General features: G+C 52.6%; 2 protein-coding genes across 12 annotated transcripts in view; one reads left to right on the forward strand and one right to left on the reverse strand.

Moving 5' to 3' along the window:
* Nucleotides 1-13306, forward strand: CCDC22 (coiled-coil domain containing 22). Its single transcript, XM_004000516.6, has 17 exons — nt 1-209; nt 1297-1474; nt 6331-6463; nt 7234-7340; nt 7484-7550; nt 7659-7837; nt 9397-9591; nt 10134-10196; nt 10281-10400; nt 10945-11064; nt 11155-11271; nt 11379-11480; nt 11566-11673; nt 11951-12046; nt 12293-12352; nt 12432-12506; nt 12943-13306. Exons 1-17 carry the CDS (start codon nt 160-162, stop codon nt 13054-13056), a joined length of 1884 nt encoding a protein of 627 aa, XP_004000565.1. The 5' UTR covers nt 1-159; the 3' UTR covers nt 13057-13306.
* FOXP3 (forkhead box P3) overlaps nt 13238-26871 on the reverse strand; it is a 19362-nt gene continuing 5728 nt past the window's right edge. For 2 of the 11 annotated variants that reach the window (XM_045050296.1, XM_045050297.1), the window contains 9 exons: nt 19952-20180; nt 19315-19419; nt 19089-19227; nt 18440-18701; nt 17460-17547; nt 17191-17271; nt 16082-16232; nt 15332-15408; nt 13238-14592 (listed from right to left, as the gene is read on the reverse strand). In XM_045050296.1, coding sequence (XP_044906231.1) covers nt 14260-14592; nt 15332-15408; nt 16082-16232; nt 17191-17271; nt 17460-17547; nt 18440-18701; nt 19089-19227; nt 19315-19419; nt 19952-20158 — 1443 coding nt within the window. In that variant the 5' untranslated portion in view covers nt 20159-20180 and the 3' untranslated portion in view covers nt 13238-14259. 11 annotated transcript variants of the gene reach the window in all.

Consider the following 26871-nt stretch of genomic DNA (forward strand, 5'->3'; position numbering starts at 1 on the left):
CGTGCGCCACACTCACTCTCGGAACTACACTTCCCGTCTGTCCCCGCGCAGCCTGTGACACTCCTTGGACCGCGAGTGCCGAGCGGGGTTTCTACAGCCGCGCCTCTCTTGCTCGGACCCGGCCCTGGACCCGGCCTCAAACTCGAACACGGCTCCATCATGGAGGAGGCGGACCGAATCCTCATCCATTCCCTTCGCCAGGCCGGCACGTAAGGACACAGCCCCCGCCCACCCCTAAATACCCACATCCGGGGCTACAAAACTCTGGACCCAGTCACCCGGGAACCTTAAAACCCTGGACGTTGATATCCAGGGTTCCAACTTCCAGGACCCTAAGACACCCCTGGTCCCTTTCACAGACACATACGTGCGCGCGCGCGCGCGCACACACACACACACACACACACAGGCACTGTGACATCAGGGGCTTCCCAAACCCTTTGACCCCGACACTTGGTAAACACTAAACTCCAGGATCCAGACATCTCGAGACCTTAAAACCTTGGAACCTCAAGATCCAGTACCCTGAAATCTGTGGATCTTGACATCAATACCTTGGGACCCTGATACCGGGAAAATCTAAGCCACCTGTATTTTGAGTACCAGGGAATTTAAACACCCAGGACCCCGGCACTCAAAAACCTTGGGCCTGGATACTTGGGAACATTCAAACCCTGTTCCCCAACACCTGGGCTTTTTAAATCCCCAGATCCTAAAATCTGGCGATCTCAACACTTAGTGACCCTGACGCACAAGGACTTCTGTATTCGAGGCCCCTAAAACCCCAGGGTGCCAATATCTAGGGAGCCTTATGTCTGGATTGCTTGAAACTAGAAGGTCTTATTATCCAGGGATCTTGACATCTAGGGACCCTGACGTTTGGAAGTCCTGAAAACCCGGGCCTCCCAATATCTAGTCTCAAAACTCCAGGAGCTCAATATCTAGGGGCCCCTGACATGCAGGGAACATGATACCTGGGAATCCAGAAACCCAGAGAGCATGCCGCCTGGGTCCCTTGCCCTTCCCAGACCCCAGAAATTTAAGACTTTTAATCATAAGGAAATTTGAGATTTTTTTGAATTCAGATCCCTTCCATCCACCATTAGGACCTAAGGACTTCCCCAGTTCTTAGTTTTCCAAATGGAAGTCGCAGTCACCAACACCTAGGACCTGTTTGAAATGTGGCCATCCTCCCTACTCCCACCTGATACTAATGCTTCCAGAAGGCAGCAGGGCCCAGCATGATCCCCGTTTCCTGGCTACTTCCTACACCAAGCCTGCTCCCTTCTTTTTCAGGGCAGTTCCTCCAGATGTGCAGACCCTGCGAGCCTTCACCACTGAGTTGGTTGTAGAAGCTGTGGTCCGTTGTCTGCGTGTGATCAATCCTGCTGTGGGCTCTGGCCTCAGTCCTCTGCTGCCTCTGGCCATGTCCGCCCGGTTCCGCCTGGCCATGAGCCTGGCTCAGGCCTGCATGGTGAGTGCCCTCCTCCCAATACACACAGCCTCTTCCTTCCTCCTTCACAAAGTTACTAAGTTCCTTTGAAACTCTTGCCTTTCCTCTCTGACACCTCCCCTGGTGGCTTAGTGTTCATTAGTGGTTAAGGATGTTGGGTCTATGGTCAAACCGTCCAAGTTGCTCAGATCCTCACTATACCGCTTGTGAACTGTTTTACTGTAACCCTTCTGGGCTTCAGTTTCCTTATTTGTGAAACTGAGATGATAAAAGTAGAGTCCTTATGGGCATTAAATGAGTTGATCTAGTTTGTGATGCTTAGCACCAAGAGGCTCTGAGTAATGTCATTTCTCCTAGCTTGCTGGCTCTGCGACTTTGGGTTAGTCTCTTAATATCTTTGGGCTTCAGTTTCCTCACTTGCAAAATGGACGTAAGAATTGTACCCACCACATAGGGTTGCTATGAGCATTAAAAATGAGCTGATATGTAAAAAGCTGGATATAATAAGCTTTGTGCAAGTGGTTTTACTCTTCTTAGATAGGCCCGATCTGGCTGCTTGCATCCCAACAACCTATGGCTTTTAATGAATGTAAACATGGCCAAACAGAACTAGTATATGGTGGTAGGGTGAAAATTTCCATTTAGCCTCTGGGGACAGGGCGGTCAAGTTTCTTGAGTTTGTACCTTGCTTACGTAGTGTCTATGTCTTACCAGTAGGCTGTGGGGCTCTGTCCTTCCCTTAGATCTCAGGTTCACTTTGCTCTTGGGGGTTCTCAGGTTCTTCTCTCTGGGGCCCTTGGTGCCCTCTCAAGCCCGGCAATCTATCCCCTGGCCTGGAGCTGTTTTCTCGAGGATGACACTTTTTAAGGGAGAAGTTCTGTTCTCTTAGACCAAGGACAGTACACAGTGATGTTGAGGAGGAGTTGGGGATCTCGCTTCCCCCGTTTTTCTGTTCCTCTCTTCTGTTTGTGTGGCCTCTCACTGGATCTGGTGTTGGCTTACCTGCGCTTACACTCTCTCTAGCGTGGGGCAGAGAGTGTGGCCAAGAGGGACCCTCGATTGGCCCCAGAACCTCCATTTGCCTGCAGTAGGCAGAAAAGGTCTCTTCTAACCCAGCTGGATGCTTCCATGTTCGGCTGTCTGCCTCTTCGTGTGCCCCATGCCTGGAACTACTTTCTGCCACTCAGCCACCTCCATAGTTTGGTGTCTATCACTTCACACACCTGACTCCTGGAATGAGTTTCTATATCAGTCACAACTCTTTGATTGCAGGTGTCGGAAAGAACCCAAAGTAAGGTAGCTTAAAAGCCAGTGGTTTTCACACTCTTTTGACTGTGACCTTATGTTGTGACCTAATACACACACATGCAGGTAATAATGATGTTTTCTGAGTGTATGCCCTGTGTTGGGCACTGTGGTGACATGATGTTAACTCAATTCTTGCGACAACTTTCAGAAGTAGATACCATTGGTATCCCTTTTTTCAGATGAGGAAAGCAAAGCACCAAGAACTTAAGTGATTTGCCTGAGGTCACAAGGTTGGGAAGAGGCAAAACTTGGATTTGGATCCAGAAAGTCTGCTTTCAGAGCCCATGCAGCTCCAGACCAACAGCAACTCTGGCAGAGAAAAAGGCTTTCTGGGCCGGTGTCTCAGTCCTCACCCAGAACCCCGATGGGGCCTTTGATCTCTTAAGGCAGACACATAGGGAAAGTACTATCAGCCCCATTTTACAGCTAGGAAACTTGAGTTTCCAAGTGGTTAAATAACTGGCCCAAGGCTTTATAGCCAGTAAGTAGCAGTGGATGGATTTTAACTCCGATCTTTTTATACCAAAGCCTGGAAAATTATTTCTAAAATAAAAATAAAAATTTCTAAAAAATTATTGTTTTGAGTAGGTCATTTTATTAGACAGGGTCCAGTCTGGAGATAGAAACCCCAGCAGTAGTTGGAACAGGGAAATTTTGATATAAAGAATTGTTAACCAAGGGGCGCCTGGGTGGCTCAGTTGGTTAAGTGTCCGACTTCAGCTGGAGTCATGATCTCACGGTCTGTGGGTTTGAGCCCTGTGTCAGGCTGTGTGCTGACTCTTAGAGCCTGAAGCCTGCTTTGGATTCTGTGTCTCCCTCTGCCCCTCCCCTGCTCATTCTCTGTCTCTCTCTGTCTCTCAAAAATAAATAAACGTTAAAATTTTTTTTAAAGAAGTGTTAACCAAGTAAAAGGTGGTTAGCTATTGAAGGGGTAAAAGGGATCTCCAAGGTATGACAGAAGGAACATGATACCTGGCTGAGGCTCCCATTCCAGACTGTTCACCCCATTACCCTGCCTGTCTGCTATAAGGGAGTTACTTTGATTGGTTTCTTGTGTGTCTTTCTGGTTCTTCTTTTTTTTTTAATGCAGGTATAAGCAAATGTGAATATACTTCTTTCCCCTTTCTTTTTCATTTCTTTCTTTCTTTTCGTATTAAAGAGATTTTAATTGCCCAGTTTCTGGTTATAAGCTATGGTTCATGACTCATACTAAAAGTCCTTTCCACCTAACTTAATAGCTGTCTAAGGTACATAACAAACCATGAAGCAAGTCAAGAGCATATTTCTTTGAAATTGTCTAAAACACCTGTATCAGAAAGTGATCCACTCGGAGCATTTTATTTAACATGATTAGACAGCCTGTCCTTCCTTTTCGTGGCATTTCATATTCTCTGTTTCCTGGTGGTTTTTCTCCAGAGAGCACATCTATATACTCTGCAGAGTCTGGAAGGGAAAAAGCAAAACCAAAAGCCTGCTTCCTGGTTTGAAGCTGGGGAGAAAAAGCCCTCTTATAACTGTCAGGAGGGTCGACTTGAGGTCATCTTTGAACCACGTGAAGTTTTTTTTTTCAGAGCCCTTCACTTTCCAGGTCTCTGCCCCTTTTTATTTCTTCTTTAGCAGCTTTTTCGTTAGTTTGGCTGTTGTGTTGAGGAAAGTCTCTATGAGTTACTGGCGCTACGTTGTAAATTAATCAAGTGTGTTGTTTTGTTAGACTTTGCCAAATTGCCCTCCCTGGGCTTTGTTTAATTTTGGCCTTCCCAACAGCAGTGTAGGAGAGAGCACTTGTTTCTCCACAGCCTTGTCCACTGATTTTTGCCTGTTCAGTAGGTGAGGAATGGCATCTCAGTATAGTTTTTCTCCTCAGCTTTGTACTTTGACAAACTTTCAAATTTAAAGAAAAACAAAAATGGAATGATAACCCCTGTATAACCCTTGTATACCCTTCTCCTAGTTTCCTATAGTGTTAACATTTTGCTCCATTCTTGTCTCTGTATATAGATGCGCGCGCGCACACACACACACACACACACACACACACACACACTTTTTTTTGCTGAGCCATTTGAAAGTGGAAGACAGCATGACACTAAAATTTTCAGCATGCCTCTCCTAAGTAGAAGGATATTTGCCAGCATAACCACAATGTTGTGATCACACCCGTGAAATGTAATATTGATAGTATATATTAGTATTGACAGTATATATTAGAATACCAGTATCTAATACCTAGTGCGTGGCCAAATATCCCCCGTTGTCCCCCAAAATATCCTTTGTAGCGTTTTTTTTTAAACCTGTAGAATCTAATCGAGGATCACACATTTTATTTCACTGTTGCCTCTCTAATTAGACACATCCTACAGTCCTCCCTTGTTTTTGTTTCTTTGTTTCTTTTGTGATGAGGAATGTTTCTGAAGAGTCTAAGCCAGCTGTTGGATGGAATGCCCTATGATTTGAGTTGGTCAGAGTGTTTTCTGATGATTAGATGCAGGTTTTGGGCAGGAACACTGCCAGAGGCTCCCTCCCAGCGTGCACCTGGAGAAGAGAACGTCAGGTGGTCCCGGGTCGGTGATGCTTGTGTGAGATCTCTCAATGTGCTTTCAGTTTGTGTCTTTCTTATAAGCAAGGTTGGATATATTTGCCTATGTTTAAGGGCCATTTTCATTTCTTTTTCTGTGAACTGCCTGTTCCTATCTTTTGCCAACTTTTCTCTTGTATTACCAGTCTTTTATTGCTTCAGGTTTTTGTTTTCTTTTTTTGAGATTTATGTATAGAGAGAAAGCATGAGTCAGGGAGAGGGGCAGAGGGAAAGGCAGGGAGAATCCCAAGCAGAGCCCGATGTGGGGCTCGATGCCATGACCTGGGGATCATGACCTGAGCCAAAACCAAGAGTCAGATGCTCAACCCACTGAACCACCCAGGCCCCTGCTTGTTTACTCTTAATATACTAGGTTGATTTATTCTTTGTGTGTGATAGGAACTCCAAATATTTTTTTTCCATCTTGTCATCACTGTTTGACTTTGTAATTATATTCTTTAAAATTTTTGTTTCGGACACGAGGGTGGTTCAGTTGGTTAAATGTCTGACTCTTGATTTCAGCTCAGGTTATGAACTTGTGATTCGTGAGTTCAAGCTCCTCATCAGGCTCTGCACTGGCAGCAAGGAGCCTTCTTGGGATTTTCTTTCACCCTCTCTCTCTCTTCCCCTCCCCTGCTCTTGTTCTCTCTCTTTCCTTCTCTCTCTCTCTCTCTCTCGCTCTCAAAAACAAATAAATAAACATTAAAAACTTTTGTTTCTTTTCATGTATTCAGAAATATTCATTTTCTCTTTTATGGCCTCTGGATTTTGGCTCATAGTTAGGCCAGAGCTTTAATCTTATTTCTTGCTCTCTGTAGCATTGACTATAATCACTCTGTGGCTTCCCCCAGAGGTCTGGAAGCCTTGGGGAGCCAAGGGGAAGTTCAGAGAGTAGTGGTTGGTGAGAGAGTGGGAGCATTTGTGGTCTAGGCCCAGGGCTCCCAGGGCAGGAGGATTCTGGCTGCCTAATAGCGGCTACCTCCCCAACCCCCAGGATCTGGGCTATCCGCTGGAGCTTGGCTATCAGAACTTCCTCTACCCCAGTGAGCCTGATCTCCGGGATCTACTTCTCTTCTTGGCTGAGCGTCTGCCCTCCGATGCCTCTGAGGATGCAGATCAGCCTGCAGGTATGGGGTGCCTAGGGCGTGGTGGGGTGAAGAAGAGTGTGGCAGAGGGGCTGAGAGAGGTGGAGGTGGTAAAAAGGTTGGGGGTGTGTGTGGGATGTGTCTTTGGGAGAGCTGGGTAGGAGAGGAAGATTGGGGCTGGCAGTGCAGGGGGAAGGGGGTCTGGGCTTGGGCTGCCCCAGGTGGGGAGTTTGTTCTGGGAGGGTCCTCTCTGCCTCACCTCCTCCTTGCCCCCCCCCCCCCCCCCCCCCGCCAACCACATGGGCCTCCTTGGTGCTTCTCAGCCACTCCAGGCATCAGGGCCTTTGTATTTGCCAGATTATTCTTCCCCTGGATATCTTCCTGGTTCACCCCCTTACCTTTTAGAGGTTTTGTTCACATGTCCCCTTGGGGAGGCCCTCCTCAGACTGCCTTGTTTAAAATGACATGCTCCTTTCTGCAGTCTTTACCCTCCTCTTGGATCACCATCCGACAGTTTTCTGTATCGTACTCATGACCTTTGTTATGTTCTCCTCTACCAGCATGCTGGTTCCATGAGGGCAGGGATGTTCACTGCCATCAGCTTGTTCACTGAAGGATCCCAAGAGTCTAGAACAGTGACTGGTCCATAGTAGGTGCTCAGTAAGTGTTGAATGGCCAAGTGTGAGAACCACAGCTAGACAGATCTGCATCTCTGGGACGGGGTCAGGGAGCCATGGCTGCTTTCCTGGCATATGCATTTTTGGAACTGTGGCACTGTCACCTGATTGATACTCCTTCCCCACTCTTCATAGGTGACTCAGCTATCCTTCTCCGGGCCATCGGGAGCCAAATCCGGGACCAGCTGGCCCTGCCCTGGGTCCCTCCCCTCCTTCGCACTCCCAAGCTACAGCACCTCCAGGTGGGACCCCCCCCAACTCATATCGATGTTGCTCATCCCTAGCTTGCCCCCCCACCCCAGGGGGCTCAGGTTTTTGACCCCCCCTCCCACCAGTGCCCCTATCACAGTTCATCATGGAGGCTCTGATTCTGCTCTCCCACCAGGGCTCTGCCTCCCAGAAGCCTTTCCACACTACCAGGCTGGCCATGTCTGAGTTGAGTTCCAGAGGAGGTAAGTGTGAAGCTGCAGAGAGGGGCTGGAGAGAAGGGTAGAGGTGGGCCTGACCCTATGGCCAGGTGTCCAGGCAGGAGGGCTAGCTGACTATGTTCCTGCCTCCAGAGTCCCGGGAGTTCCAGGCGAGTCCTCTGCTGCTACCAGCCCCCACCCAGGTGCCCCAACCCACTGGGAGGGTGGCCTCACTCCTCGAATGCCATGCCATCCAGCTCTGCCAGCACATGGGCCGGGACCACCCTGGGGATGAGGACTGGGTCCACCGGGCGCCACGCCATCCCACCCAGGTACTGCCCGATGCTTGGCTCCCCACTGCCAGGGCTCCTGCTCATGGCTGCTTCCTGTTGCTCCCGTCTCAGCTTCCCTTGGTCCTCTGCCCCCTCCTTTCCCCACTTTGTCCTTCATCATCCCCCCTCTGCATGCATGCACCTCCCTGGCTCCTCCCCTGAGAGAACACTGGAGCCAGAAAGACTGTGGGCCTCGGACAAGTCAGTATCCCTCCCCAGAGCCTTGGTTTCCAATTCTGAGATACAGGAGCTGATAGTACCACCCCCCCCCCCCAGCTCAGGCTAGTGCTTGACTGAACCACGTGTAGGCTCCCAACAACCAGAATGGTCAGGACTTGCCCCCTTCCTTCCTGTTTCTACTACCTTTTTCCCACCCCTGAGTGTCTCATTCTTTCTCTGTCTCTGCCACTGTCACCAATACTCATTTTTTTCTGTCCCTAGATCTCTGCACTGTCTTTTCTGGTCACTGTCTTTCTTGTTCCGTGGCTTTGCCACCCCTCCTTCCCACCCTTCTGTCTGTTTTCTCATGTCTGTACTGCGTCTCTCCCCTTCCCGTCTGTTCACCTCTGTAACTGTCTGTTCTGTTTGCCCCTTGTCTCCCCCACTGCCACTTGTTCCATCTTTACTTCTGTCCATCTTTTTGAAACTTACAGAGATTTTCGAACACAGAAATAGAATATTCTAATGAATCTTATGGAGCTGTAATCCACCTTCAACTATAAGCGTCTCACCAATCTTTCTTCATCTGTTCTCCCCCGATTTTTTTTCACTATTATTTTATTTTAAGAAAATGTTTATTTATTTTGAGAGAGTGAGTGAGAGCATGGGTGCAGGGCAGAGAGAGAGAGAGAGAGAGAGAGAGAGAATATATCCCAAGCAGGCTCCACACTCAGTGCAGAGCCCGACACAGGGCTCGATCTCATGACTAGGAGATCACGATCTGAGCTGTTATCAAGAGTCAGTTGCTTAACTGACTGAGCCATCCAGGTGCCCCCTTTCAGTATTATTTTAAAGCAAATCCCAGTATTCATGCCATTTCAACTGTAAATACTGCAGTATACATCTCTTAACTCATAAGGGCATTCACTTTTTAAAGTAACCACTGGGTCTTTTTCACACTGAGTAATATTAACAATGATCTTTTAATACTGTCACTGAGTTTGTAATCAGATTTCCTCAGTTGTCTCAAAACTACCAAAACTACCTCTGTCCCCCACCCCATTCCACTCTGCGTCTACCTGCTTCTCTGCCCAGCACCTCTGGCTGTCTGTCTCTGCTCTGTCCCCACATAGCCTTTAATGTTCCTCTCTTATTTGGGAGCTACTTATTTGCTCTTCTGGTGTGGAGAGAAGTGTGGCTGTGAGGAGAGGACCCTGTCCTTGGGGAGCTCCCAGACCGGTGGGTCAGGAGTGGGGGACTGGGCCCCCTCGGTGGGAGAGGCTACTGGGTGGCCATGACTGGTTGGTAGCACTTTGTCAGGCAGCTCCCTGGAGGAGACAGGGCCTTGGGTGCCTAGTGGGCCTCTATGCCCTCCTGTCTGCCCTGCCATCTGTTTCCAGGAGGACACACGGGCTCAGCGGCAGCGGCTACAGAAGCACCTGGCTGAGCATCTGCGCCACACCTGGGGCCGGCCAGGGGCCCCTCCACAAGCCCGAGACCTGGGGGAGCTGCTGCAGGCCTGGGGTGCTGGAGCCAGGACTGGTGCTTCCAAGGGCTCCCGCTTCACACACTCAGAGAAGTTCACCTTCCATCCCGTGAGTGTGTCTCAATGGACACCGGCGTGCTGACGGGGCCGAGGCAGGCTCACAGGGTTGCTCTGTGTACAGACAGCACACTTTGTCCACACAGGTTTCTGTGTTCCCACTGGGCATGCCCTCTCCGCACTGGGGTGGATACCCAGAGGGGTCCCTTGGGTTCTCAGGGGCCTCAGTGGAGAGAGGGTGGAGGGCAGGAGACCATGTCAGGGTGTTGGAGTGCTCTTTGTGCAAACCCCAGCTTCCCACAGACAGTCTCCTCTGGAGATATCTTCTGTCCTTTACCCAGAAGGGTGCTGATCCTTCTCATGGGCAGGTGGGCGGGAGCTGTCAGGGTTAGGGAGGTTTCTTTATGAGCAAATGCTTCCAGCCTGTGGTCTCAGAGAGTGCCTGGGTCCTTATACACTCAGTCTGACAGCTGTCGGTGGTTGAGTGGACATGAGGATGGTGCAGGGAGGGCACTTGGAGGGGGTGCTAAGGCTGGGTTGGGAGGGGCAGGGCCTTTCCTCAACAGTCAGGATACTCCCTTCTCACTCCCCCAGGAGCCTGAGGCCCAGGCAGCCCAGGTGTCTGACGTGCCGGCCACCTCCCAGCGGCCTGAACAGGTAAGCGGAGCAGTGGCGGGGGTTCTGGGCCCTTGCCTGCCTGCTGGGCCCGACACCCCCATCCAATTGGCCTGTGCCTCCCAGGACACACGGGCAGCTCAAGAGCAGGAGCTGGAGTCTCTTCGGGAACAACTGGAGGGAGTGAAGCATAACATTGAAGAGGTTGAAGCCAACATGAAGACCCTGGGAATCAGCCTCGTGCAGGTGGGAGGTGGGGGTGGGTCACAGTGGGGCCTAGAGGGACTTGAAGGGGCTGAGAGGACTCTGTAGGGGTCTGCAGATGTTAGAAGGGTTCACAGGCGACCTTGGGGACCTGTGGGCTCTTGATGATTCAGGAAAACCAGTGGGGGTGAGAGAGGGATGTAGGGTCGGGGGGTTGGACCTATGGGGTTGGGTCACCTGTGGGCATCAGTCAGGCCATGTGTGTGTCTATGAGAATCAGGAGAGGTGCGAGCATCTGTGGGCATCTGTGTGGGCATGACGGATCTGTGTGGGCAGGGGCTGGTGGGCCTTGTCAGGGTTCTTGGGGGTCATTGTGGACATGGAGGGGTCAGAGGGGACTATGGGTGTCTCTCACCGCTTGTAGGTTTCTGTGGCAATCAGGACGGGCCAGGGGGCCAATAGAGGGTAGAGGGATGTGTTGTCATCTGTGGGGGCTCAGGCTAGGCTAGGGCTTTCCAGGCTCAGTGGGGGATGTGGTGTGTGGCTGGGCTCCTGCAATGACGGCAGTGGGGGTCACGGGTGCCAGGTGGAGACCGAGTGTCGGCAGAGCGAGCTGAGCACGGCGGAGCGTGAGCAGGCCCTGCGCTTGAAGAGCCGGGCTGTGGAGCTGCTGCCTGATGGTGCTGCCAACCTCGCCAAGCTGCAGGTGGGGCTGGTGCCATGGCTGGGTGGGAGGGTTGGAGTCGGAAGGGTCCAGCCTGTGTGACGGGTATCCCCTACCACCACCCCCACCTAGCTCGTGGTAGAGAGTAGTGCCCAGCGGGTGATCCACTTGGCGGGTCAGTGGGAAAAGCACCGGGTCCCTCTCCTGGCTGAGTACCGCCACCTCCGAAAGCTCCAGGACTGCAGAGAGGTAGGTTGTGGGGTCCTGGGCTGTATGTGGGGGGCAGGTTCAGTCCCTCCCTAGGGGGCCATCCCTGTGCTCTGCTCACTGTCCCTCTGCCCATGGGGTCCTGGCAGCTGGAATCTTCTCGGCGGCTGGCAGAGATCCAGGAGCTGCACCAGAGTGTACGGGCAGCTGCCGAAGAGGCCCGCAGGAAGGAGGAGGTCTATAAGCAGCTGGTAAGGCCTGCATGGGGAGCCCTGGGTGGTTCGGAGTGGGTGGGGGTGGGGGTCCCAGGGGAATGTCTGCTGTGTCCCCACCTAGGTATCAGAGCTGGAGACCCTGCCTCGAGACGTGTCCCGGCTAGCCTATACCCAGCGCATCTTGGAGATTGTGGGCAACATCCGAAAGCAGAAGGAAGAGATCACTAAGGTGCACCATCATGGCTGTGGAGGGTTGGGGCACACGGGCAGGCACGCCCAAGGGGCAGATGTGTGTAGCATGGCCGCATGGACACCCCACTCCCTCCGAAAGGCAGAGCTGTGTAGCCATACCCCAACACAGAGCGGTCCTACCCAGTCCACTCCAGCCACACCCGATGCAGTGACTCACACCCTGTCTGGATGTGAGAGCATGCGCACAAATGCCCTCAGCTGGCCGGCTAGTCTGTGCCAGACATGGGCTTATTGGCTACACTGTTCTCCACCAGATCTTATCGGACACAAAGGAACTTCAGAAGGAAATCAACTCCTTGTCTGGGAAGCTGGACCGGACATTTGCAGTGACTGATGAGCTTGTTTTCAAGGTGTGGGACAGGCTGGGCCAGGTGGAGGGGTGGGGGGCGGTGCTAGGCTACTGCCTGCCTGTCTGCTCACAGGTTGGCTTGGGTCTAGGCCCTGTGTGAGCTTTGTAGGTACACTGCTGCTTGGGCCTGGCTGTGCGCCATGGAGGATGAAGTCAGGGGAGTGGGAGAGGGTGGCCTTGTGGGGTCCTGGAGGTGGTAGATGTGGGGAGCGTGGGGGAGGCCCACTGATCCCTTCTGTCCGGTCAGGATGCCAAGAAGGATGATGCTGTTCGGAAGGCATACAAGTATCTAGCTGCTTTGCATGAGGTGAGTGGAGAAGCGTGCCTGGGGCTGCCTGGGGTGGGGCATGGTTGGGGTGCAAGCCTTCTGCTCCTGCCATCCCCAGAACTGCAGCCAGCTCATCCAGACCATCGAGGACACAGGCACAATCATGCGGGAGGTTCGAGACCTTGAGGAGCAGGTGAGGCTTGGGGTAGGAGGGGAAACCAAGACAGGCCAGTGGACAGCAGCTTGGTTAACATCACGAGAGGCTGTGGGACCAGACACAGCCTGTGGCTGGACTCTCAGCCATGCCCCTTAGTAGCTGTGTGTGTGTAAGCTGGCATAGGCCAGTGGCCTTCTCTGAGCCTCAGTTTCCACCCCAGAGGTCTTCACACCTGCCTCCCAGGGCTTCAGCTTGAGTATGCGGTGGCTAATCCTGCCATATAGCAAATGATGCTTTAGGTGAACAGATGACACGTGCAGAGGCCTGTCAGTGGGACACAGCAGGCTATTGTTGGAGGAGGGTGGGGGGAGCACGGGAGGGGCCTTGAGTGGCCTCCATGGAGGCAGGGTGGCGAACAGGAGCTGGAAAGGGGGCCCGGCCCACTGAAGGGATGCGATTCGCGTTGCCTTAGATCGAGACGGAGATGGGAAAGAAGACCCTCAGCAACCTGGAGAAGATCCGTGAGGACTACCGAGCCCTTCGCCAGGAGAACGCTGGCCTCCTGGGGCGGGTCCGTGAGGCCTGAGGAGCCCCCAGCATAGGTCTCCCCCTGGCCTTAGGCAGGGATTTGGGATGTTGGGGGCCATGGCCAAGCGCTTGCCCTAGCCATTCCCTCTGTTGGCTGTGCAATTCCTCCTGCTATGGCCTTAGCTCCAGACCCCTGCCCACCTAACCCCAACCCTTATCTGGGGTGATCATCCAGAGTGTGGGAATTTGGCTACAGTTTATTGGGGTTAGGGCCTTGGATCCTGAATAAATGAGGGGCTCTGACTGCAGTCTAAGCTGAGGCATGGATGGGGACGTAAGGCACAGAACGGGGGAGGTGGGGTGGGTGACAGGAGAGGCATGGGGTATATTTGGTGATTCAGTGTGTGTGTGGCTGTGAAAGCCCATGTGGGACTCAGGAAATCCACTGTGGCGCTGTGTGGGTGTGCACACACGTGAGATGCACAGGTGTGTTCTGATGGGCTGTGTGACCAAGAGGATTTGTTGGGAGCTGCCGGAGGATGTGTGTGACTGGTATGTGTCTGTGTGGTTCTTTGGGTCCTGAGATCCTGAAGCTACCAAGGCTGCTTGGGCACACCCCGTGTGGCCCTGTACCTGTGGGCCTGGAGGATGGTTGTGGGTGTGTGCTTTGGGGTATGTGGGCTGACAGAACTGTGCTCAGGTGCGATCGTCTGCGTGATTGCAGATTTGAGGTTGCCTGGGTGTGCTGTGGCAGGCTCTTTGTGTTTTGGTGCTTGTATTGCATCCGAGGGACAGGACTGTGACTGCCTGTGTGTCTTTTTGAGCCCCCAGGGTCATCTGGGAGAGTGACTGAGGCAGGCCATGTGTGTGGTTGGTTGCAAAGGCTCAGTTTGGCTAAAGAGCTTGTAGGAAGCCAGGCCTCTGTGAGCAGCCTTGGTGCAGAGCATATGATCTAGGAGGGTAGTCAGCTGAGGATCAGGGTCCCTGGCAGGCAAGACTGTGCACCCCTCACTTCTTGGTCCCTGTGGGCACATCTGGGGCCTGCCACCCCTGCCCCAGGCCACTTCCACCACCCCCACCCCGTCCCCCGTTTCGGCCCCTGTCCTTCCTTCCTCCTTTCCTTGGTCTTGAGATTAGGGGCCAGGTGTGGGGTTGGAACACCTGCTGGGCCTCTGGCTCCTCTTCTTGCGGAACTCGAATTCATCCACGGTCCACACGGCCCCCTTCTCACTCTCCACCCGCACAAAGCATTTGTGTAGGCTCAGGTTGTGGCGGATGGCATTCTGTGGAAGGAAGGCCGGCCAGGCCAGGGGCAGGGGAGATGGGTAGGCAACCATCCTCCAAGGTCAGCACTACTCACCAAAAACCGGCCTCCTGCCCCTTTCCAGCATGCCTGCAAGCCCAGCCTCAGGCCCTCCCACTCCTGAACTTGGTGCAGCACCACGGTGGCATTTGAGGCCCTCCCAGCCACCGCCACCCCAAAGGACCTCACCTTCCAGGTGGCGGGGTGGTTTCTGAAGAAGGCAAACATGCGTGTGAACCAGTGGTAGATCTCGTTGAGGGTCCGCTGCTTCTCAGGAGCCTCCAGGATGGCCTGGGGGTAAGGGGGTGTGGGGGTAAGGGAGCCACTCCCTCATAGTTGGGCTGAGGGTGGCAGTGTCTGACATGGGTAGAACTGTGGGAGCTTGATTTGTTTGGATTTAGGAATAGGTTTAAGGGTCAGAGATGATGGCTGCAGTGAGGTTCTGGGTCAGGATGTCAGGATGGGGCTAGGGATAGGTAGGGGAATGTGTGATGTTGTGTAGGGATTAGGTGTGGGCCTAGGATGAAGGTCTAGGCAGGCCCTGATGAAAGTTCTGGGAAGGCATTAGGGAGATTCAGATGAAGGGGTTGGGATGGGGTGAGGACAAGGGTCAGACAGGTGTCACAAGGAAGTGGTTAGAGGCAGGGTCCAGCTGGGGGATATGTGGGCACATTGGGATGTGTGAGGACTAGGGAAGGAGTTAGGATAATATCTGGGGTGGGTTTAGGGCCAGGGGCAAAGATCAGGTTGGTTTGGGGGCTATTTTACAGGTCCAGGAGGGGGTTAAGTATGGGGTTGAGATGGGCATAAGGGAAGGGGTGGGTCAAGGGCCTGAATCTGGCCTGGGTAGTGGTTAGGTTTGGGCTCGGGGCAGGTCTGGGGTGAAGCCAGCGTGGGGGTCGCATCTGAGACATGGGTTTGTTTGTGCAGGAGCCTGTACTGGGGGCACTCAAGAGGAAGGCTGGGACTGTGGGAGGCTTGTCCCCACGCCGTTTCTTTTCCTTCTCCATGGTCTGTGCTGCCTGCTTACCCAGCGGATGAGGGTGGCGTAGGTGAAGGGTGGCCGCATGTCGTGGAACTTGAAGTAATCCATGTTGTGGAAGAACTCTGTAGGAATGGGGGAGAGTCAGGTCCCATTCCGGGGCTCCTCGCCCCCTCTCCCATCCTCCAGTCTACAAGCAGAGTCTACACAGCTAAAATCCTAAAATCCCTTGCTAACAGCAGCAGGCTTCACCATCACAGTTCTTGTGCTGAGCACCGGACATCAAATGTATCACTTACTGTTTGTACCACTCCCACCTCAATGGGCCTTATTGTTTCCAAAGTTTAAAGGAAGTGGAGTATGCACACAAAGGGATGTAACTGGCCACGTGGCAGAGCCAGGGTGACACTCAAGGGCCCTGATCCCTGATAAGTTCCTGGCCCCGGACCTTGTGGGTAGTAGGGGATTCGTGAGCTTGGGAGAAGGGAAAAGGAGAGTCCCTGGGAGTTGCTTAGCTAGTTTCCTCCCTTCTGATGACCAAATGGAGTAGCTGAAGCCCAGAATGAGGGCTTCTCTCCCAGTCCCCAGGAGAGATGGGGCTAGAAATTAGAAACCATAGTGGGGGGCTTGCAGGCCTTGGAAATGCTGAGAGACAGCTTTTGTAAGCAATTGTGTTTTCCCAAAGGCTGGGTGGCAGTGCTGGGGAAGAGCACTATTGGGGCTCCTGTCTCCCACCCAGTGCCAGTCAGGGGCATTAGGGGTTCAAGGGGCACCAAGTATGGCATGGGACATCCTTGCCTGGGAATGTGCTATTTCCATGGCTGCCCCAGAGGTGCCTCCGCACAGCAAACAGGCCGTCAGGGGCCTCCTGGGGGCTGGGCCAGGCTGGGCCAGTGGCGGCTGGGGTGCCAGTGGCCACGATGCAGCAGGAGCCCTTGTCGGATGACGCCTGCAGGAGGAGGGAGAGGCTGGTGATTCAGAGCCTTAAACTTTCCACTTGAATTTTTTTTTTAAATTTTTTTTTCAACGTTTATTTATTTTTGGGACAGAGAGAGACAGAGCACGAACGGGGGAGGGGCAGAGAGAGAGGGAGACACAGAATCGGAAACAGGCTCCAGGCTCTGAGCCATCAGCCCAGAGCCTGACGCGGGGCTCGAACTCACAGACTGCGAGATCGTGACCTGGCTGAAGTCGGACGCTTAACCGACTGCGCCACCCAGGCGCCCCTCCACTTGAATTTTAAATAAGTGTTTTTTAAAAGCAAGGGAGCTCTCTTCTCAATTCGTCTGGTGTGGAATCCCATGAAGCAGTGTGAGCTGTATTTATTAGAGTGTGCGTGTGGACCTGTGTGTGTGTGTGTGTGTGTGTAGAACACCAAAGCTGGGGCCTCGAGCTGGGGTTGAATCAGGTTTCTCTTCTCCCCAACTGTGACCTGTGACCTTAGGGATGATGGTAATACCTATTGAGGATTAAATCAATATGCTCTAGCAACGTTCTCAGAAACGGTGCCTGGCACCCAGGGCCTGCTTCATGGGTGTGTGACCTGTTTAATCACATAGATCCCTGCACTTTGTTTACTCCTCTGTGGTTATCATCTTTAAATCTGAGCCCCGTGTTGTTATCTTGCACTGGACCCTGCGAGTTACATAGCCAATCCTGCCAGTAGCACGGGGTCTGTATTCAGTCGGTGTCTGGCTATTTGCTGTTGCTTTGAAAACTCAAGAGCATGATGTTTTGGGATCTTAGGGTCAGAGGCTTTGTAGTTGGAGGGGACAGATTTCCAGGTCTGGGAATGTTTGGAGCTGGGGACAGGGGCCCAGATGTCCTGGGGCCTGGGTGCAAGGACAAGTCCCCATCCCCCCCCCCCCCAAGCAGTCTGTGCCGCCTACGGGCCTGGCGTGGCTCACCGTGGATGGAGCTTTGGTCAGAGCCATCTTCCCAGCTAGGTGGGCCTGCATAGCACCCAGCTTCTCCTTCTCCAGCACCAGCTGTGAGGATGGGCACAAAGTGAGGCCTCACCTTGGCCATTCTCCACCACACCTTTTTGCTCAGGTTCCCTGGGAGTGCTCCACCCCCTCCCTTTATGCCAGCCCCCATCCTGGGTGAACTTGGCTCCTGGCACAGGGTGGACATAAGGCTTGCCCATCATCGCCCAACCACCCCTCCCCTACATCACCTGCTGTTCCAAAGACTGCACCACTTCCCTCTGGAGGAGACACTGTGCCCTGCCCTTCTCATCCAGGAGATGGTCCGCCTGGCAGTGCCTGGGTCGGGAGGAGATTCCATGTGGGTGACCATGGTGGACCTGGCTTCCTGGCTCAAATATTCCAAGTGAGGAGGGCCAGACACTCTGGGAGTTCTCTCTTCGGAGTCTCAGCCTCCCTCCCCCCTCTATACCTCAGTCTTCCTCTTATACCTGCTATTCCTTCAACACACACTACTTGGCACCTCCTGGTGCCAGGCCTGAGCTCACCAGCTGAGCCTGGCCAGGGTGCTGGAGATGATGTTGGAAGGCTGCTAAACTGAGAGCAGGCCAGGTAGGTGAGGGCAGGAGGGGCACCCCAGGTGGAGGGGACAGCCTGTGTAAAGGCCTGGTCGTGAAGAAGACAGGGTGCAGAGTCGCCACTGATAGTTGGGTTTGGTTGGAGAAGGGGTATGTGCGTGTGTGATGGGGCTGAGGGAGGCAGCAACAGCCACTGTGAGAATCTAGGACTTTAGGGATCAATAAAATCAGGCTGGTGTGTTGGTATCAGGGGTAGCAGGGCAAAGCAGTTAGGAGTGTGGTTTCTGGAGCCTGGAACCTTCTGCCTGGGTTCAAACCACAGCTCTGTCACTTAGGAACTGGGTGATCTTGATCAAGACACTTAACTTTTTTTGGCCTCAGTTTCTGTATCTGTAAAATGGAGGTAAATAATAGTATGTACCTCTATTATGATGCCCCATTACACAGATGAGGAAACCAAGGCCCAGAGAAGCTAAGTAACTTGCCCAAGGTCACACAGCCAGTGAGTGATAGAGCTGGGATTTGAACCTACAGTCTCAGCCTTTGCCTTTTGCCTCTTCGCTACCTATGAGGCCTGAGCTGAGACCTGTACCACAGGCCTCCTCCTACAAACTGGGGGCCCTCCCGGACAGGATAGGGCCTGGGTCACTCACTTGAGGAAATCCTCTGGCTCCTCGAAGACCTTCTCACATCCAGGCCACTTGCAGACACCATTTGCCAGCAGTGAATAGGAGCCCTGGGGCACGGTTGAAAGGGTGCTGGGGGAACAGAGGGTGTTCAGGGGAGGGAATGCCAGGGCAGGGGTCCTTCCAGCCTTGTCCACTGACCTGTCTTTCCGGGGTGTGCTGGGGCTTGGGAAGGTGCAGAGCAGTGCTGGCTCCCTGGACACCCATTCCAGGCTGGCCACGTTGATTCCTGTAGGTCAGGACAGGGCACCTTTGGGGACTGAGAGCTCAGCCCACAGAGACTCTCATTTTGAGCTTCCCACCCTCCTGAGCTTTGCAGGCCCTGACTCCCAATGGGTTCTGTTGTCCCTCACGTCCAAGGCTTCTGGTGGAGCCGCTCAAAGACTGCCATTTGCAAGTGCTGACATTTTGACTATGCAAAGATCTGCAGTTCCATGATTCTGACATTCTGCGTCTTTAAGGTTCTGAGCCTGACATTTTTTTGGAGGTTGGAGTTTCCAATATGATAAGGCCTGATACCTCTGCCCTCCTGAGGGCTACCATTCAGCAGCCTACACTGCTCACATTCAAGGACTTGGGGGCTCGGGTTCTGTAGAGCCGTGGGGTGGGGTGTTACCAGGTGGCAGGCCGGGCCGGGCCTTGAGGGAGAAGACACCAGTGGCAGCAGTGGGTGGTGGGAGGCTGATCATAGCTGGGCTGTCCAGTGGGCGCACCTGCAGCACAGGGGTCCGAGCGTGGGTATCCACCGTTGAGAGCTGGGGGCACATATGGGCTGTGGTTTAGCCTGCCCCCACCCAGTTCTCCTCCCTGCTCCCTCCTCCCTGCCCAGTCCGGGTCAGTACCTGGTGCATGAAGTGTGGCCTGTCCTGGAGGAGTGCCTGCAAGTGGGGCGAGGGGCCCAGCCGTGTCCCAGAGGGTGCCACCATGACTAGGGGCACTGTAGGCAGCTGGGGGGGGGGGGGAGAAGGCAGGCAGGTGAGCTGTCATCCTTCTTCTCATTGGCCTACATGTCTAATTCACACGCTTCTCACCACAAGCCTACATGGCAGGGACTCTGACCATCCCCTTTGCACATACGAGGAAACTGAGGCTTAGGGAGAGTGAATGACTTTTTCAAGATCAAGCAGCTAATAAGTGGCAGAGCTGGCCTCAATCCTATCGCCTCAACTCTTTGGGCTCCAGCCCTCCCCTCTGTCGCATGGGGATGGGGTCACATGGCCATGCCTGTGGGACCATGATAGGATCTCCTCTCCTGAGACAAGGATTGGGAGGTTGGGGAGAGCCTCGAATCTCTGAGACCTGCTAACTGGGGACTTTCTTGGCCCTGTGACATCTGCATAAGTCACAGACTTGCCTGGGACCCAGAAAACCACTTCCTGTGCCCCAGCTGGGCCCCCCGCCCAGTGCCACAGTAAAGGTCGGCACCTGTAGCCCCAGGTACCCCACCCTGCCTGCCCCATTCTGGGCCCTGGGCCTCACCTGCAGCTGTGATGGTGGCATGGGGTTCAAAGAGGAGGAGGCATGGGTCCCGCCTCGGAGGTCCCGGCCCTGGAAGGTTGCCCCTGGGCCCTTGGCCCCCAGCGGGTCTGAAGTCTTGGGTCCAGCCCTCCAGCTGGGTGAGGCTCCTGGGGATGGGCCAAGTGCCAAGGAAGGGGCCGAGGGCTTGGCTGGCCTGGGGTTGGGCATTGGGTCCTCGTCCGAGGGCAGGCTGTGGGGACATATGGGGAAGGAGTTACACATGTCCCTTGTGGGGTGTGTGTGTGTGAACTGCTCAATCACCTGAACCACGTGGGCACCTCCGTTGGTCAGAGCAGGCATTGGCTGGGGCATGTCCCCAAAGGCTCCCCAGCTGAACCCCAGCACCGGTCACGTGTACGTGTGGCACACACCACACACACATTGGTGTCAGGAATACAGGTATGTGTGTGTCTCCACACATGCCCCGTGTGCAGATGTGCACTGGTCCAGCACTCGGCTTGCCTGTGCATGCTGGCACAGCCCTGGTGGCGATATGTCCTCCACAAGGGAGGTGGGGGATTTGGGGTGGTTTGTGGGGCCTCAGCCAGGGCAGGTCTCAGCTTTTTTCCCCAACCATTTGAGGCTTGTCTCCAAGCCTCAGCCACCTGGGCCTCTCTGCACTCTGCACAGGCCACGTGACCTTTGCTGATCCTGCTGGGACTGGTCCATGACTCTCCTGGTGGCATTATTTTATCCCAGTGACCTGGCATACACAAGAGTGGAGGGGGGCATGGACTCAAGATCCCTCTGGCTGCTGTGAGAGGGACAGACTCTAGGAAGGTGAAAACAGGAGTACTGGTGAGGAGGCTCCTGTGATAATCCAAGCAAGTGACAGCTGGGGCACAGACCAGGGTGGTGGCAGTGGAGATGGTAAGAAGTAGGTGGATTTTGAGTGTTTTGAAGGTGGAGTCAGGAGAATTTGCTGGCAGCTTGGATGTGGTAGGGGGTGGTGAGAAAGGGAGGGTCAAGGTGACCTCCAGGTATTTGCCTGAGCAGCTGGAAGGACAGAGCGGACATCACCTGAGATAGGGACAATGGGGACAGCAAGGTTGGGGGTGAGGACACCAGGTGTGGATAGACACAAAGGGTCTGGTGTTAGACATGCCAGTGGAAATACTGAGCGGCAGCTGAGTACAGGAGTCTGGGGCCCAGGCAGGGGCGGGGTCTGATCATCTCTGGGCTCTTGCCCCAAACGGAGCTGACATGGCAGGTGCCAGAGAGGAGAGACCGGCTCTCTTGAGCCAAGGCCTGTGGGAGCATCTTGACTCAGCCCCCACCAGAGTTTATCCCAACTCTGCTGTCCAAGCCTGCACTCATGCTATATGCCCTGCCTGGAAAGTCTGCTCTTCCTCTGTATGCCCTATCTGAACCCTATCCAGAAAGTCCTCCATAATGGCTCCAGGTACCTTTGCTGAGCCCCAGAACCTTACACTCTGCAACAGGCAGGGCTTCAGTTTCTCGGAATCCCAGTCTAAGAGGAAGCCAGAGCTGGAAGGGACTGCCTAGTCCAGCCTCCGTTTTACTGAAGGGGACACCCAGGTGCAGCGTTTCACAGTCCCATGGCAACTTGAGAGCTCCATATATTTCTCCAGAAAGTGTGCATGTGTGCACATTTCACAAGGCCCCTGATGTGGGGCTGTGTGTGTGTGTGTGTGTGTGTGAGAGAGAGAGAGAGAATCCCCACCCCGCAGCACTGGGTTAGGCACACAGCTGCTGATAGTAGCCTAGGCCAGCACAAGGAGGGTTTAGGGGAACAGTCGCTCCTTCCTTTCTTTACTGTGAGCTCACAGGGGTTGACAGAGCTCTAGTGCAGAGGGAGATTGGAGGTGAGAAACCAGGTACTAAATTCTTAGGCTCTCAGGGTTAGAACATTACTGAGTGAGAATCAAGAGCCTGGGTCTACGGAGGCTCAGAACTCAGTGACCATGAGGAGGTGAACAAATTCATGAGGGCAGAGATTGAGGTGATGCTTCTAGAAGCCAAGGCATGTCAAAGACTGCCAAGAATCCACCAGTAGCTAGGAGAGCGGCATGGACAGATTCTCCCTCGCAGCGTCAGAAGGAACCAACCCTACCTGCACCTTGATCTCGGACTCCTGGCCTCCAGAACTGTGAGACAATAAATTTCTGTTGTTTAAGCCCCCTGGTTTGTGGTAATTTGTTACAGAAAACTGAGTAAACGAATACCGATTTTTGGTCAGTTTATAGATGGTTTCTACCACTCTGGCCTGGCCCACATCGCTGGCCTGTGGTCACTTCTGAAGCTGCCTGGACACTTGGCTGGGGCTTATAAGAAATCTCCCCAAACACATCTGGAATGGCCAGACTCAGGGAAGCATCAATACATTCTCAGAAAGGGGACATAGATAGGGTCTGTCTGGTGGTGGGGAACCTGGAGGGCCGGGCTGGGCAGCCGGCTTCCTGCATTGTCTGTTGGGGCGTCCCTTTCTGACTGTTTCTCAGAAGCTGCATGGAGGATGTTTCTGGGACACAGAGTGTGTTTTCATATCGGGGTCTGCATCTGGGCCCTGTTGTCACTTCCCCAGATTTTCCGCCATTGACGTCATGGCGGCCGGATGCACTGGGCTTCATCGGCACCAAGGAGGAAGAGAAGGGGGCAGATACCCCACCCCACGGGTTTCGTTCCGAGAATTGGCTGGCCCATCCTGCAGCTGGCTTGGCCCAGGTGGGGGTGATGTGGGTGCTTGCGGATGTGGTGAGTGACGTCCATCTGGCCACCATGACAAGCCCTGGGCCCTGTAGACCTGGCCCTTCTTGGGCCATGGAGAGGCCCAAGGTTTGTTGCCTGGGGAGTACCGTGTAGAGCCTACAGGTATTGGGACCCTGGGGATCTTCAAATGGTACTATGCCAGAATCACAGAACCTCAGAATCACTATACTTCAGAATCACAGAACATCATTTCTTAGGTTCAAAGGATCTCAGAATCTCAAACCCACTCTATGGGGTTCAGGGGTCCAACCTCTCAATACGGGAAGGCCAATGTCAATGGTGTCCAAACTCACTAGAACTCCCTGAAGGACAGGAAGGTCACTACTTCATAGGGTCTCTGGCTTACCAGGCTTGGAATTGTAGCAAGTCTCCTCTTAGCCTCCCTCCTAAGTTCTGTGAAGGCAGGAGGGTCAGAATCATCTCCTCTCCTTCCCCCAGCCTGGGGCTGGGCTATGCCACTAACTAGCTATAACTCTCCTCAGGCTCATATGTAAAGTGGGACAGTAATAGCACCCCTCTTCTAAAGTTAATGCACATGAAATGCTTAACAAAATGTCAGCTCGGTAAATGAACACGTACAGGGCCTCAGTCTCCCTGTTCATTCTGGGATGATGTTCCCACACTCATAGCCATTCCATGAGGGATAGGGAAGGAGGCAGGGAGGTAGAGGCCAGTGTGCCTTCAGCTAGGGCCTGCCTCATGGCATGGAGCAGGAAAAGCCCCGGCCTTTGCCAGTAGAGAGCCCACTGCCAGGCTCTATGGAGGGGCTCCAGGATGGAAGTTACCAGGGGCCAGGGTCAACTCTCGGGACATGGCTAAGCTCTATTCATAGCTAGACACAGATACATTGACTGACTTATGTCCCTCCAGTATCACCACCCTCTGGCCAAAAGGCCTCTGAACCCATGGGACTATGGGACCCCACCCAGACTAGCTCTTGTGAGGCTGGGCCCTACATTGGCCCATGTGGCCACAGAGCCTCCTGCCTGAGTAAGGGCCCAAGTCATGAGAAGGCAGAAGGAGGAATGGCAGCAGCTGGCAGGCAGCTCAGGTCCCCCTCCTCCCCTCATGGGTGCTGAGAAGTAAACTGAGGCCCATGGTGGGGGCAGACAGAACCAGGGTCTCACTGAGAATCCCATGGTCTGAGCTTGGGTCTCAACTTTGCCTCTGCTTCTCTGTGAGGCCTTGGGAGAAGCCCTCCTGCCCATCTCTGGGCCTCAATTTGCCCCTTTGTACACTGGGTGGGGAGAGGCATGGAGTAGATGAGGGCCAGGGCCCTTCTACTTTGTGTCTGGGTGAGTTGTTCACCTGTCTGCAGGGCATCAAGTTGACAACTGCCCCTTTATCCAGGGGACTGAGAGACAGGGATACATAGAGACAGAAACAGAAAGAGACAGACAGATAGACATAGGGGAACAGAAAGACCCAGAGAACAAGAGATACAGAGAGATGGGAGAAACATGAGGTGGGACAGAGATAAACAGAGAGTGTGAGATGCTGAGAGAAAGAGAGACAGAGTGACAGAGATGGGGGAGGGGAACTCATAGGAGCAGAAAGTCATAGAAGTACACACAAAAAGGGAGACAGAAAATGAGAGAAACAAAAAGGACAAGAGACAGAAACAACAGCACATAGAGATGGAGAGAGACAGAGAGAGAGAGAGAGAGAGACAGAGACAGAGACAGAGACAGAGACAGAGAGGGATGCCCCAGATAAGAACAGTTACTGTTAGCTGGTTTTTGGCTGGAGGAACTGAGGCTGCATCAAATAACAAGGAATAAGGAAGGGCAAGATGCTGGGGACCTATGGCCAGGGAATATATTGTACTGCAAAGCAACAATCAGCAAATCAGGATGGCCCAGGTATAAGAACAGACACTGAGGAACAGAACAAAATGGGAAGCTCAATCACAGACCAATGTCTAGAGGGAATCGAGTTTGTGATGAATGTGGCATTTCAAACTGGGAGACGGGAGAATATATTGTTTAACAAGTGTTTCTGGGACAATTAAGGGGAAAATAAAGTTATTCAATGAATAATCAGTCCATTTTCCCACCAATTCCTCTCTGCCCAGTTTGAAATGTCATGATCATGGACCCTGCAATAAAATCCAGATCTATTAAAGAGATAAACGATAATATCTAATGCTGCCTTTGGGTTTACTGAATGCCAGACTCTATGCTAAGCACTTAACATGGTTAAGATATTTAATCCTTATAACAACTCTTTGAGGTAGGTACTACTAGAATCATCACAGTACATATGAGGAAATGAAGGTACAGACAAGTTAAATGCCTAGCTAAAAATCACACAGATGACTTGGTGTGAGGCTGGGTTTGTCCCAGACAGTCTGGCTCCAGTACCCACACTCTTAACCTCCACAGCAAATGGAAAAAATGAAGCCATAAAAGAGACTAGAAGCCAACACAGGCGAACATTTATCTCATTTTCAAGGACTTTCTAAGCACAAAACCAGAGACAGTAACCACAGAAGAAAAGAGTAACCCATTTGGCTATATAAAAACATCATAGCATCACAAAACTCCATAAACAAATATAAAAAGTGATAAATTGGGGGAAAATATTTGCTACATATGTATGGCTATTGGAAGGTTAATATCCTTTCTAAATAAAAAGCTGTGACAAATCAATAAGAAAAAATGATGAACACTCTATTAGGACTAGGGATATGACCAGATGACTTAAGAAAAAGTACGAATGATCAACAGTATAAGTAATCAAAGAATGCAAATTTCAACAATGTGGTAATATTTTTTCTTACCTGTTATGCTGAGAAAGGACTTAAAAATGATAATACCCACCCAGGGGCTAGCTCGAGTACAAGGAGCATAAAACAGAACAACCTTTTGGAAGAACAATTTGCAGAGAGGGTCGGAAACCTTAAAAACGTACATACGTCTTGCCCTGGCAACTCCATTTTCAGGAATCCAAGGAACTAATCAGGGATGATTCTGGGGAAAATCTAGAAATAACCTGAACGTCTAATAATTGGCACTTGGTCAATTCATGGTTCATACCAATGTGAGGACAGTCTTGACAGCCATGAAAGATCGTCTGTTGGAACAATTTTTAGTGATCTACAAAAATGCTCCTATTCTTTGAATAAAGCAGGAACAATACCAACAGAGAGAGTGGTTCTAACTTGGTTAAAAAAAAAAATACTAACAGTGAAGAGTCAGCACTTGCTAAGCCTGCAGAGATGAGCTCGCCCCAGCCCTGAACGACTGCTTGGTTCCTGGACATGGACTCTGGACACACACACACACAAACACACACACACACACACACACACAGTCCTGGGGTAGGACCACAGAGCTAAATCACGGTTGCCAGTGACTCAAAGTGCCCCCCAGGAGGGTCTTTCATGCCATGCAAGCACAAGTTCAATGAAATGCTCAGCCTGACTTGACAGCTCACAACCCTCCTTCGATCCGGGCAAACAAAACTGATGCTCACTCTTGTAAAATGTAAATGTCTTCATCAACGTTACTCAATACACTATTATTAAGCACCAACAGTCCAAAGCTCTGTGCTGGATGGTGGGTGGGAAGGCAGGTGGGGGAGGCTAGACAAGAGAGCAGGAGAGACAGTGGGAGATAGACGGACAGAGACAGGGAAGCTGGGCAGAGCCAGAGAAAGACAGAGTGGTGGAGAGTCTGAGTAACTGGGAAAAAGACAGAAAGAGAGGGGCAGAGCAACATGGAAAGAGGGAGACAGGACCAGCAGACAGAGAGGGATGGGAGCTATCAGGAGTCAAGAGACAAAGAGGAGGGAGAGGTGTAGTTGAAATTTTCAGTTACACCTGGGCAGTGTTTCAGGTTGTTCAAGGCTCGGGAATTCATAAAGACGGGCAGTTGGCATATTTTAAAAGTCCTGCCCATCTATATATCAGTTTATTTATCTTTGCCTCTGCCCACACATTAAGTACTTTACCTATCAGTCTTCTGGCATTGATTATTACTATTATTATTGTCAAAAATATCTTACCTGACTGGAACCACAGTAGTTGTGTGCGTCTTGATGGTACCGGAGGGCCCCTGCCTGCACCGCGCCCCCCCCCCCTGCCAGTGCCTACCTCTGTGCCATCTCTTTCACTGGACCCGCATCTGATGGGGGAGAGCAGGGACACT

Source organism: Felis catus, chromosome X (assembly GCF_018350175.1).
Source record: "Felis catus isolate Fca126 chromosome X, F.catus_Fca126_mat1.0, whole genome shotgun sequence".
In the NCBI taxonomy this organism is placed as follows: domain Eukaryota; kingdom Metazoa; phylum Chordata; class Mammalia; order Carnivora; family Felidae; genus Felis; species Felis catus.